This window comes from Ictalurus furcatus, chromosome 3, assembly GCF_023375685.1.
Source record: "Ictalurus furcatus strain D&B chromosome 3, Billie_1.0, whole genome shotgun sequence".
Lineage (NCBI taxonomy): Eukaryota > Metazoa > Chordata > Actinopteri > Siluriformes > Ictaluridae > Ictalurus > Ictalurus furcatus.
Genome location: NC_071257.1, coordinates 14,648,681 through 14,660,788, shown reverse-complemented (window position 1 = coordinate 14,660,788; position 12,108 = coordinate 14,648,681). Strand labels below are relative to the sequence as shown.

Below are 12,108 nucleotides of genomic sequence, written 5' to 3'. Positions count from 1 at the left end.
TGTTCAAACACAAGACATGACCCTTATAGATATTTACAAAAAAATAAAAATCATAAGTTGCCAAAAAAAAAATCAAGGAGAGCCATAAATGGATAAGCACTGAACTAATGCAGGGATGAAGCGGGACGTTATGTGGCTTGCCATGCTCCAGGAAAACAGGCGGGCTAGGAGACATGCACATGGCCCGCCTGGTGCACACACAGACAAGAACAAAACAAAGTGTGTGTACCTGATGGAAGAGGAGGGGGAGGAGGGGGAGGAGGGGACAGGAGTGTGTTAGTCTTGCCCGGGGCCGGGGCCACAGGGCCTGGCAGGTCTTTCATACCATACAGCTTGGACTCTTTGGAGAGGGTTCGGGGTAAGGATGAGCCTCGTGAGGTGTTGGGTGAGTCACTCCTTAGGGTCTTGGAGTTGTAATGTAGCTGTGAAGACATGGTTCACATCTTATGAGCAACAAAGTTTAAAATAAATTCGGGCAAAGTAAAAACAGAAACTTAAGCCTAACTCTTGGTTAAAAGAAAGTATTTGCTTCTTAAGCTTTTGTATTAGAGTATGTGGATGTTAATATTAATTCATACTCGTGTGTGTGTGTGGAAGTGTGTGCCTGCTAACCTTAACATCCACTCCAGGAATGTAGAAGATGGTGGTCTCAATATCACTGCTCTTGCCTTGAAGAGAGGAAGGCACTCTCTTAGCACTCAGCATGCTGGAGCTGGAGGTGAAGCTGGGCTGAAGTTTCCGCTTCTTTGGAGGAGATTCCTGATCCAAACTACGCGAGCTTCGATCACAGCTTCTACAAGGATGAAAAAGAGTGATTTCAAAACGTACACCAAATCAAACAATGCGCGCTCCGCATTATTTAAACTGTATTTACCTGCGCATTGCGATCTCCTCATGCTCTAGCAGCTGAGTGCTGGGGTGTAACACACACTTGCCACTGTCGATCTCCACACGTATGTCAAGCTCAAAGTCAATATTCCGCTCAGTGGGCGGAGCCACCGTGCCACGCTGAGGAGACATGGCCGGCCACCGCTCGCTAAACAGCGCTGCTAATGCTGAAGACTTCTTCTGAGATGTTCTGAGAAACATAGATGCATGTAGTATCGAGTTATTATCGAGTTCTATACCTATGAAAACCACATAACTTTAAACATACTTTAGATAAAAAAAACTTTTTGCAACATTGCCATGCAGTGTATTTTTGTAGGTTCTTTGTAGATTTCAGGCATCAGTTTCTTCTAGCCTGTAAAATACTCCTCTCCACAGTTGGAACACTGCTGCTCAGGTCGACCCCTTTTCACTAAAATCAACTCATAAGACACATGTAGGTTCCCCAGAGGTGTCGGGTTGGTAGTCAGGTGGGGGGAGATGTGGGATCGCCTTGCAGCCAGCAGTGGGCTCTAAAATACAGTCTTATGCTTCATTTTGTTCAATGTATTTAAACCATGTCGGGTGTGGAGCTCACCCTGGACGTCGGGGACAGCTGTGCGCTTTCTCGCGGTCAAACTCGTCATCTTTGTCCGAGTCCTCAGACGAAGAGGTGGACAAGTCGTCATGGCGACTGTCATCAGGCTGGAAGGGAATGCTGGGTGAGAAGACTTCAGGTGTGCTGAGCGTACTGAACACTGACGTGCATGACGGATAATGGCGAGCAGGATCGTCAGTGGTGACAGACAACAAGTCCATCTCTGTCTCCTCCGGGAACTTCAACAACCATCGAGAGTCAACAGTCAGAGCATCTACTCATTCACTTATCTATCTATCAATCTAACAATCTAGAAGAATTTTGTCAGTCTTTTCACTGATCCAGCAGTTATCTACAAATCTCTCCAGACTGTTCCACATGGCAGTGGCCACAAAGTCTGTTCTGGGAGGGGACACAGACAATTAATCTGCATCTACAGGGTTTTGCTGTATATAATCTCGGCCATAGACTGCCTTAGATTTTAAACCTGAAATCGAACAACTAAAATAAAATGTACCCATTCCTGAAAATCCATCAGGTTCCAGCATCATATTCTATTCACATTCAAGTCAATTCCCAATTAGAAAAACACAATCAATATCATTAAACTTATTTTAAGAATACTACAGCTCCAAATAAGTGCTAATGATAACTAAATCTGTTGACCTCTTATACCCAGGTTAGTATCAGAGAATAATTTTTATTCCCACCCAAATTCATGCACTTTTTGCAACCCAACGGAGGAGAGAGGGATGAAGCAATGAAAAGACAGACAGATAAAAAGAAAGATATGATAAAATCCAATAGCAGAGCAATGCACCAGATGTAAAATGAGTTCGAGAGATGTAGAGGACACAATAATCAACCAGAAAGAAAAAACAGGATGGCACCAGAACCACTGTATGTGTCTGTGTTTTTGTGTGTGTGTGTGTGTGTGCATGCGTGCGTGAGAGTGAAAGGAATACACATTTCGTATTTGTGCAGCTGTAACAAGACAAGCAGAAGTAAACCAGAGGCCAGGTCAGACGTGCTGCAGCTCCTTTTGTACTCTACAGAGATCTTTGATTGGGTTTTTGGCAGATTTGGTTATAAAGCAATTTCTACAACAAGGCAATACCTTAAAGACAGAGTCGGCTGGACTCTGGGAGAGTGGTGGTGGAGTTTGTAGGGTGTCCAGGGCCACATTACTCATCTTAAACATAAATAAACGCATGAAGAACCCATACAAAAATGAAAACACTAGGTGTGTTCCAGTGTGTGTGTCCACACAACAAAAAGTACCTCTGTGGACATGACACATGCACTGGGCACAGCTAGAAAGTAAATTCATAGCTAAACAAAGATCACAGGAGGATGAAACATGAGCACGTTTGTGTGTGTGTGTGTGTGTGTGTGTGTGTGTGTGTGTGTGTATAAGTGAATTTCTAAAGAAGTGAAATCTATCTATGGCATGGAGGAAAAAACTTGAAACAACTAAAAAAAAAACATGGTGGAATTGGGAGTCACATACTAATACTACACACAAAAAAAATGATAAAGATGTCCAAAGAACAAGTAAAGCAAACAAACACATTTTTACAGCACACAGAGCTTTAACAATGCACACACTTGCAAGCTCTCACACACACACACACACACACACACACACACACACACACACACACTACCGTGTCGATATTGAAGGTAACCCTGGGCCCGGGTGATGCTGCTTCCACTTTAATATCTGGCAGATCATCTGTATCTCCGAGTCTGGAACTAACCCAGAACAGACACATGAATATTCATTCTTCACAAAACACAAATACTGTATACTATATGGCCATGAAATTTCACGAGGTCAAGGTAATATTACATTAAATTCAGTAAAGTATGTATACCTCTGCCTCTCTATCCTCTTCATGGGTGGTCTACCTGCAGCTGAGATGCTCTTTGACCTGTTGTAACTGGGCTTGTATCCCAAACCCCATTTATCCTTCAGAGATGCAGCCTGAAACACAGATTGAAGTTGTATGCTAGCGGAGAGCGCATACACAGTAACAAGTTATAATAATGGCTCATGAAGGTGTCCTCACTCTCATGCTGGACCGGCGGAGTTTCTTGCGCACATCGCGACGGATATCGTTTACTGCGACCGACTCCAGCTGCTGGTAGCGCTGGATTTCCTGATTTATTGTGCCCTCACTCGCTCCCAGTTTCCTTAGAGAGAGAGAGAGAGAGAGAGAGAGAGAGAGAAACACAGTGTATTCATTCATGCATCAAGATCACTGGTGGATTTAACTTATCGATTCTGTATTTGTCTTACTTAAGGTCATCAATGACTTTGGCTTGCTCATTAAGTTCTCTAATGTCCACCAGGCGCTTGGTGAATTTCCGTCCTCGGGCATCGATGATCTGATTACCCATTACAACTTGTCTGCGTGGGTCAATGGACTCCTGGATAAAAGCAAAGGATGATCAATATTAAGTCAGTATATAAAAAGACAACCTACTCCACCTTCTGGCGCATGCATGCATAGAGAAAGTGAACCCAAAAATCATAACCCCAGAGCAGAACACAGTGCTCCTCATAAGGTGCATGCTGGAGCATTTGTCATACACTTATCATACCACAGCACTAAAATCAAAAAACACCAGAAAACTCCACACACTGATTACTGAAACATACTCTGTTCACACACCCTCACACTGAAGAATACCCTTTTGACCCTCTAGGAATGGTGGGAAAGGTGTACCAAAACAAGATTGGTCACCCATTTGTCAGAATGAGAAGGGTCAGAATGCAGACAAGAGAAAGAAGATCCAGAATAGTCAAACCTGCCCCTACAGCTCCACTGTCTGGACACCTGCAACAGTGCCCATTCAATTTCACTTCAGAACATAATTGAGCCAAAAGTGATTCAAAGTCAAAGTATATCAAAATATGTCCACATGTCCAAAATGGCGTTTGCACAGTAAAATCGTTTAACCTTAATGATCATTCCAGATTGTTTTCAAACAATCTTCCACCCGAGAGCAACGCAGATGCAGGGGATGAAGATTCAGAGTGAGACAGGTCAAGAGAGACAAAAAGGAAGCCAGCCAGCTGAGAACTTCTATAGTACATACACAGCCCCATGATAGGGGTCTAGGGTGTCTAGTTCTTTGTGTGCTGGCAGAAGAAGGCAGTCGAACACTTCTCGACTTCGCACGAGTGATTGAGCTCGCAGTGGAAACTGCATCCCGATACTCAGCGGATGATGAAGATGAGAGAGGGGACAGCGTAGGGTTAAGACCCAGAATGCTGTTCACCAGCCGCTTCCTGAATGAGAGTCTGGGGCTGGCATCCCCTTCCAAAGACTGTAAACAATGGCCACACACACACACACACACAGCTAGACCAAACATAAATGCATTTAAACTTTTTTTTTTTATATATATATATATATATATATATATATATATATATATATATATATATATATATATATATATATATATATATATATAAATAGTGCACACAGAAAACTAATGCACCAACACACAGTTTCCCACATCACTGTAACCACAGAGGGAGTAGAGCTATTGGCATCAAAGCATCAAATGAACCAAATACAACAGACATCCACCAGAACCGATGCTGTTCCTGAAGAACTGATGCACTGACCATGTGGATGGTGGGAGACATGTCATCACCCTCATCCTCGTCTGACAGGTCAGCCATGTTTTCCGAGTTCAGATCTGCTATGTCCTCTTCGCCGGTCAGCGAGGTGAGTGTGTTCCCCAGGGCACTGAGGCGCTTGCCAATATTGGGGTCCATGTGCACATCTATCCCACACATCTTCCACAGAACATTGAGTGTCCACGTTCCTGCACTGCTGCTCTCTGCACAAGGAATCGTTTGCTCTCAGAAAGATTATATGCACCCAATGCCAGCAACACACATAGACACACACATATACATCTACCTGCAGAGGCTTGGCCTGTAGTCCTTGAGCAAACTTCATATGTGCCATCAGGAACAACACCTGAAAACACAGAGCTTATTCACATCTAGGCTAACGCATTCACAACGTTTCAGTTTTGTTTATTCTCATTACAAAAGCATCGCTGTATTGCTACTCACAGGCATTTATGACCAGATCTCCTCTCACTTCAGGCTTCCAATCATCCCATGATGTCTCAAAACCCTCAGCAAAACGTATACAGAAGTTCTTGAAGTGTCCTTTACTGACCAGAGACTCAGATGAGCAGGCAGTGATCAGAGTGCTTTCTATAGTCAATACCAATGCCGATCCAGTGTCAAAATCCAAACTGTGATTGGTCTAAAGGACAGCAGGTTGAATGAGCAAAGTGTTAATAATAATCGTTTTCATTTCAGAAACAAAACCTGTATGAAAGGCTGACTGAGCCTTTCTTTTTTTTTTTTTTTACCTGTGTGGCACTGGTGATGGGCAGGCAGATGCCCAAGTCATTGACTGTCAGCTGCAGGAAGAGAGTACTGAAGGCCTGGACACTGGTCTGCTGGATTGCTGGTAATTTGTCAACCACCTCTTTAGTGGCCATGTGGATATCAGAGTTTAACGCCAGCCGCTGCTCCTTCCAGTTATCATATGCTGCCTTATAGTTTAACCAAAACAGCACAGCTGAAACACACAAAAATGAAAAATGTCAATAGTGGGAGCCGTCATATTGAACGAGCTTTTAAAAACAGACAGGGAATAGTGTTTGTAGGCCACCATGTGACTATGAAAAATTAACTGATGTTCTGCTTCCTATACTCAAGTAGTAACATGTAAGGGTGTCCAATAAAACATTAAAAGCATGCCAAGCATTTTTCACCTTCTTTAGTTAACGTTTAGCCCCTTAACTAACAAATACTAAATGTTTATCATGCTCTCATATGTTTCTGGTAAGTCATCAAGGATTTAAAAAGTGAACAAGACTGCATCCACTGTTCGGTGTAACCTATTTGTTCACAGATCAACAAAGCCATTCAAACAAGCTCAACAAACAGTGGACATTTAACAACGCTGAACAAATAGCAGTGAACCCACTGAGAAAAACAATATTGCATTGACCCGCTGAATTTGTTTAAATACAGCAGCAAATAGTTTATTGTGAACATCGACAATGTTAAAAAAAATAAAATAAAATCCCCATGGCTTACAGTGGAACGCCTGTATAAATAAATTTACCTCTGTCAAATGCCACTGGTTGGGCAAATACTATTGGCCGGTTGAGTGTGATAAGCACAGCCTCTTTGTCCGAGCATCCGCTGATCTCCTCCTGCAGAGCATTGCGCAAGCCAATCCGAGTTCGGAAATATGCCACCTGATGAAAATCAGACCCCGCCTCCTCATAGACCTAAGACAAAGGGCAAGTAAAAAGGTGTAATTATCATACTAATTAAGTGTACATGTATGGAGCAGTGCAAGTGAAGGGAGGGGGAGAAAAAAAAATAAGAGAAAACCTGGTGTTTAACAATTTGTCCAAGTGCGAGATTCAAATCCACTTGACATTTCCCAAACAGCTTTAAGTAGCTGCTTCCAGTGGGTGTGGCCTTGCACTGAATTCGATTGGACAGCTCCAGCTCAATCAAACCAGTCTCAAAGCGCACGGCTCTCATGGAGGGAGTGGTGGCTGTCATCTGGATTCCCTAAAGTTAGTCAAACATGACCTGTGTTAATCACTAATCAAAAAGTGACCATGATGACACTTACAGGCTTAATTCAAATGATTTCAATTTAACAAGCTGTATGCTGGATTGAAAGAATGAAACACCAAATTCAGCCCTGGACACTGAATAGCAAGATCATCGATGATCTTCAGAGATCAGTAAATGTGAGGTACCTTAAACATTAAGCTGAGGGAATAGAGCAGGATCTTAGGTTTTTCTCCATCAGCTGACAAATCATGTTCATTCCACAAGGGAATGGGCTGTTCAACTCCTGCACACACACACACACACACACACACACACACACACACACACACACACACACACACACACACACGGCCATGTTTAACATTTAATTCAACAATCAATTCATCATTATGGTTTTTGATTATACTTGATAACTTCTTGGTACCCGAGACTTTCTGGATGACCTCGTTAACTTCCTTCATGAAGACCCTCTGAAGGAAGACCAGATGATTCAGCAGGTCTGTAGTTAGGTTATGCTCGAATGAGCCGATCTGGCAGATAAAATACAAAAAAACCATTCACTGACTGCCCACAATTCATCTCTATGTGATGCACATACTGTAGAACACAGTAAGTAAATCTGAACCTTAAAAATGGTGCACTATCTCCACACATTTTAGTTATAACAAATCAAGGCAGATGGGATTACACCCCGATGTTTCAGCACTTGTCACATCTACTGTAACCATATTAGTAGCAAAGCATCTTGGAGATCATAATATACCGACTGTCTACTACTAGGTATTTCAAAATAAGCATGATATATAATTATCTTCATAGATGTACTATCTGCACCTGGTCAAATTCAGAATGAAAGCTCACCTCAGCCACACAACGCAGGTAATTGCCCTGCAGATATCTGCCGTGTTTAGTGGGCATGTCATCGGGGGCCCAGGCTGTGTCACTGTGGCCCTCATGCTCCTGTATAATGTACTCTCCAGACATGGTAACCGGTGGCAGGGTAAGACTGGCTGTTGGAGGCACGGAAGACACATCCACTGGGGACAATTTTGACTGGAAGCACAGCTTAGGGTTGGGAAGCTCAAATGTGAACCTCGTCTGGGCACCTAGATATTATTATTACTGCATTAATCCAACAGATTATATTATTTAGCCTACTGTATAACTTTCAATATGTAATTAGAATGCTAAGTGTAAAGTAAAAGGTGAAAAAAAAAATAAAAATCAATACATTCCAATATCTATACTACACTGCAATGTGCCATTGCTCATACCAGTCATCCCATGGCTCTTCATTCTGCCCATCTTGTATTCTGCCTTGAGCGAGGGCAGCAGGGCGGCACCAATAGTGATCCCATCCAGCATGGCGCTAAACTTCAGCACAATTGGTTTTTTCTCCAGTCCTTCAGGCAGCTGTGGATATTCATTGGCCTCCACTGGGGTTTGGTTAATACTTGAAGCTTTATCAGATGGCTGTGGGGTGGGTGTGTCTTCCCTATTTGGGGGTGGGCTGTAATAACAGATCAAAGATCGTATCAGCAATAGCATTCAAGTGTAAACACACAGCACATTAATATTAATATCATTCATATTAATGAATGTTTTTGTGGTGCTTTCAACTCACGGGTTAGAAGGCTGCCGGATGAGGTCTGAGATCTGTTTGGAGAGCTGGTGAGAGCTACGGACCATCATGCTATGTAGCGTCGCGGGGTGTTGTGGGATATTGATTATGATGGCGCCCACTTTGAACACAGCAGCATTATTGGTTTTTAGCCCACGCTGAGCACTGTATAGAGCCTGCGACTTAGCAATGTTGCACTTCACCACAGTCCTAAAACACAACAAACACATCAATAATTAATGAAGTAAAAAATGTTTACATTTTTAGCCTGTGCTTGTATGATGGCTTAACAGACAGATGGATGGATTTTTTTTTAAAGTACGAGTTATTATTTCTGCCAGCAGGGAACCAACCATGATGATGCAAATAAGAAAAGAGAAGGGTGAGAACACACAGGCACCTCACAGTCTCAGATGTGTGATAGAAAACAGTCAGTTAGTACACAATGATGAAAACATACAAAGTGTGAAGGTCAATCCATTTCATGCTCTCTTCATTATTCTTTCAGCATATAATGGGTGAGTTTGGGAACAGTTTTACCTCTCAATTTAAACACTATTCAAATACTCCCCAGTGCTGAAAAACATAACCCAAGTTACTGGCAAAATGATACCTGCACTCAATTGCCAGAGTTCTTAAAAAATGAGAATATCTAGACTGGAAGAGATATAGTCATACCATGTGTTCAATTAAAACAATACATTGATTTGTCTCTTTATTAACATGATAAATCTCTCCTATCACTTGTTTATGTCTTAAAAAAATAAAGTAATCACAATTCAACTATCTAGAGGTTTAAACCAACGCATCTGCACGACCGGATTTATAAAGCAAATAATCCTAACTTGTGTATTTATAAACACTTATATACATTAGTGAAATACATAATAAAGCCCTTAATAAAGTCTTACCTAAACTGAAAAAAGAATTATTTGAGAACATTTCTCTTTTGTTTGGTCCATTATATTACAGGTGCCACAAACCACTGATCCTTTTACTGTGTGAAACAAGCCTTACTAGTATTTTACCCTTTCTAGTTGAAAACCCTGCCACCATTAGACAGTTGTCACAGACAGGTTGTTTTACACACGCTTTTTACAGACATGAATTAATTCTAGGAATGAAGTTATGTCAGTTTGTATGAATGGTTATGGGAGGAATAGGCAAGAGATACAGAGGAACAGAGGAAACGTACAGAAACTCTTGCTTGGCTGTGCTGGTAGGGGAGGTTGGGAAATCCTCCAGTCTGCCAGTGAGAGAGGCAGAAAAACAGAAGACAAAGAACACGATAGAGAAAAATGAAAAAGGAAAAAAAAAAAGAAAGGAAGAAAGAAAGAGTGAGTTTCTTCACAGGTAATTTAAGGATAATCAAGCTGTACCCAAGATAAACCAATCCGAAACATAAATAATAGAAAAAAAACTAAAGACAAGCCATCAAACGATACAAAGTGAAAATACTGCATTCTAGCATAAGGAATCAATATAGATCAACATTAAATGTGTGTATGTGTATTATATATATATATATATATATATATATATATATATATATATATATATATATATACACACACACACACACACACACACACACACACACACACACACACATGGAAAACCCATTTAAAATGTTAAAATAAGAGGAGGTTTAAAGGTTCAGAAGTGAAGGATATCAAGTACACATTTTCAGCAGTTAAGACAGACGTTGGGTTGAAAGTTCGGAAGTCAAAGATTAAATGATTGGGTTCGGGGGAGAAAATGGTGGCAGAAGAAATCTGTAACTGATACTGACTGGATGTCTGGTGAAATGCCCTCCAAAAGCACGATGTTCACACCACCAATATGGGCTGATGCACACGTTTCTGTCATTTTCTGATGAAGAATATCTGCAGAGAGGAGATGATGTTTTAAAGTGTGTGTGGCATCACTGAATAAATCATTTATACAATCACTAATTTAATAGTGCATGGGTATGTTTGTAGCAATTACCCTTCATTTTCTCCTTCAGTGTGAAGCTGCCATGTATTTTCTTTAGCTCCGCCTCCATGGTCAATCCTCCGATGTCTGCCTCCAGGTGTGTACGATTAACCATCCCCACGCCAAACACTATCAGCGTCACATGCTGAGGCTCTGAGCTCACCAAGCTCCGCCTACGACCCGTCCGGTTTGGCGGAGACTCCGTCTCTGACTCAAACACCAACCGACATGGAGGCTCTGCTGGGCTCCTCCCACCATCTGATAGGAAGAAAAAGGATTTAAACCATAAAAAGAACACACTAACACATTAAATCCCTTGTGCTCTTTTCACTACTTGTGAAAATGGATGTCCCATAGAGCTAGGACTTTAACAGCAATAACATTTATTTTTGAGATATCCAATATATCTTAATAATCTTAATTAAAATCAACAGAAACAAAACAGTGTACTTTGTACTTGTCATAGTGCCCATTCAAGCAGAAACATTAACGTGGCGTGTGGGGCGGCACTACCACAAGTGGTGCGGTTGTCATGGCCACAGTCACAGCCCTATTTAATATGTAAAATGGGTCATTTAAAATCTGTATCCCGTGTTTATATGTTTCTGTAAAGCTGCTTTGGGACAATGTCCATTGTAAAATGCGCTATAGAAATAAAATTGAATTGAATTGGAACACAAAGACACACCAAACAGCCAGGAAGGAGCCAGACACAACAGTGCTTTGCCTTACCTGACAGTGCATTGTCCTGGCTCTTCTCCAGAATCCCTGTAGGGTCAGAGATGAGCGAATAGAAGTTGAGCAGTTTGTACATGTTCTGCCAGCACTCAGCCGATGGCTCGCTTTGCTCCGACACTGTAATGGAGTCAGAGTCATCCATCTGAATGGTCATGTGATCGGCGGCATCACGTGACCCCTTGCGTGAGACTCGGGACGTGCGTCTCTCCGACCTGGCCAGAGTACTCCTGCCACGGGGCTCTCGGTTTCTGGTCAGCGTGTCCGTGGCCGACCCTGAGACAGTCCTTTTGCTCTTCTGTGTACCGATACGAGTGCCACCGTTCAGACTGCCCCGTGAGCTGCGGCTGAAGTCTGAGGAGCGGAAGTGCCCATGTGGGCGTGTCTTGAACGCAGGCGTGGGTGAGGCCGAGCCGGCCGTGTAGCGACTCAGCTTGATGTCTGTCTGCGTGGCTTTGATATTGTTAATCATGGTGCTGAACTGGTGGATGAGGCGCACCAGGGCCATGTCCACGTGCTGCCGAATGGCCTGACACGCCAGTGTAAAGTGGCAGTGAACACTGGCCTGTGGTCGTCGGCTCAGCTCGTGAAAGGAAAGTGCACTGGCTGACGAGGCCCAGGTCGATGACATGCACTTCTCCAGCACCACCGCGTTCAGGCTGAATG

At 42.5% G+C, this 12,108-nt stretch overlaps 1 protein-coding gene across 11 annotated transcripts in view; it reads right to left on the bottom strand.

Annotated features, from left to right (window-relative positions):
* The window catches only part of kiaa1109 (KIAA1109 ortholog), a 56,245-nt gene that overhangs the window by 16,987 nt on the left and 27,150 nt on the right, over nt 1-12,108 (bottom strand). For 4 of the 11 annotated variants that reach the window (XM_053620923.1, XM_053620922.1, XM_053620925.1 and 1 more), the window contains exons 46-70: nt 11,440-12,108; nt 10,720-10,965; nt 10,523-10,616; nt 9,926-9,976; nt 8,734-8,940; nt 8,384-8,619; nt 7,971-8,215; nt 7,534-7,639; nt 7,295-7,392; nt 6,915-7,100; nt 6,640-6,808; nt 5,876-6,087; nt 5,568-5,766; nt 5,410-5,469; nt 5,109-5,326; nt 4,571-4,801; nt 3,768-3,898; nt 3,538-3,661; nt 3,343-3,452; nt 3,133-3,220; nt 2,583-2,657; nt 1,466-1,704; nt 875-1,078; nt 613-793; nt 230-422 (exon numbers count right to left, since the gene is read on the bottom strand). The exon at nt 11,440-12,108 is cut by the window's right edge and continues 56 nt beyond it. In XM_053620923.1, coding sequence (XP_053476898.1) covers nt 230-422; nt 613-793; nt 875-1,078; nt 1,466-1,704; nt 2,583-2,657; nt 3,133-3,220; nt 3,343-3,452; nt 3,538-3,661; nt 3,768-3,898; nt 4,571-4,801; nt 5,109-5,326; nt 5,410-5,469; nt 5,568-5,766; nt 5,876-6,087; nt 6,640-6,808; nt 6,915-7,100; nt 7,295-7,392; nt 7,534-7,639; nt 7,971-8,215; nt 8,384-8,619; nt 8,734-8,940; nt 9,926-9,976; nt 10,523-10,616; nt 10,720-10,965; nt 11,440-12,108 — 4,572 coding nt within the window. The remainder of the gene's footprint in view (nt 1-229; nt 423-612; nt 794-874; nt 1,079-1,465; nt 1,705-2,582; nt 2,658-3,132; nt 3,221-3,342; nt 3,453-3,537; nt 3,662-3,767; nt 3,899-4,570; nt 4,802-5,108; nt 5,327-5,409; nt 5,470-5,567; nt 5,767-5,875; nt 6,088-6,639; nt 6,809-6,914; nt 7,101-7,294; nt 7,393-7,533; nt 7,640-7,970; nt 8,216-8,383; nt 8,620-8,733; nt 8,941-9,925; nt 9,977-10,522; nt 10,617-10,719; nt 10,966-11,439) is intronic. The other 7 variants (XM_053620928.1, XM_053620929.1, XM_053620927.1 and 4 more) reach the window with 7 other exon arrangements.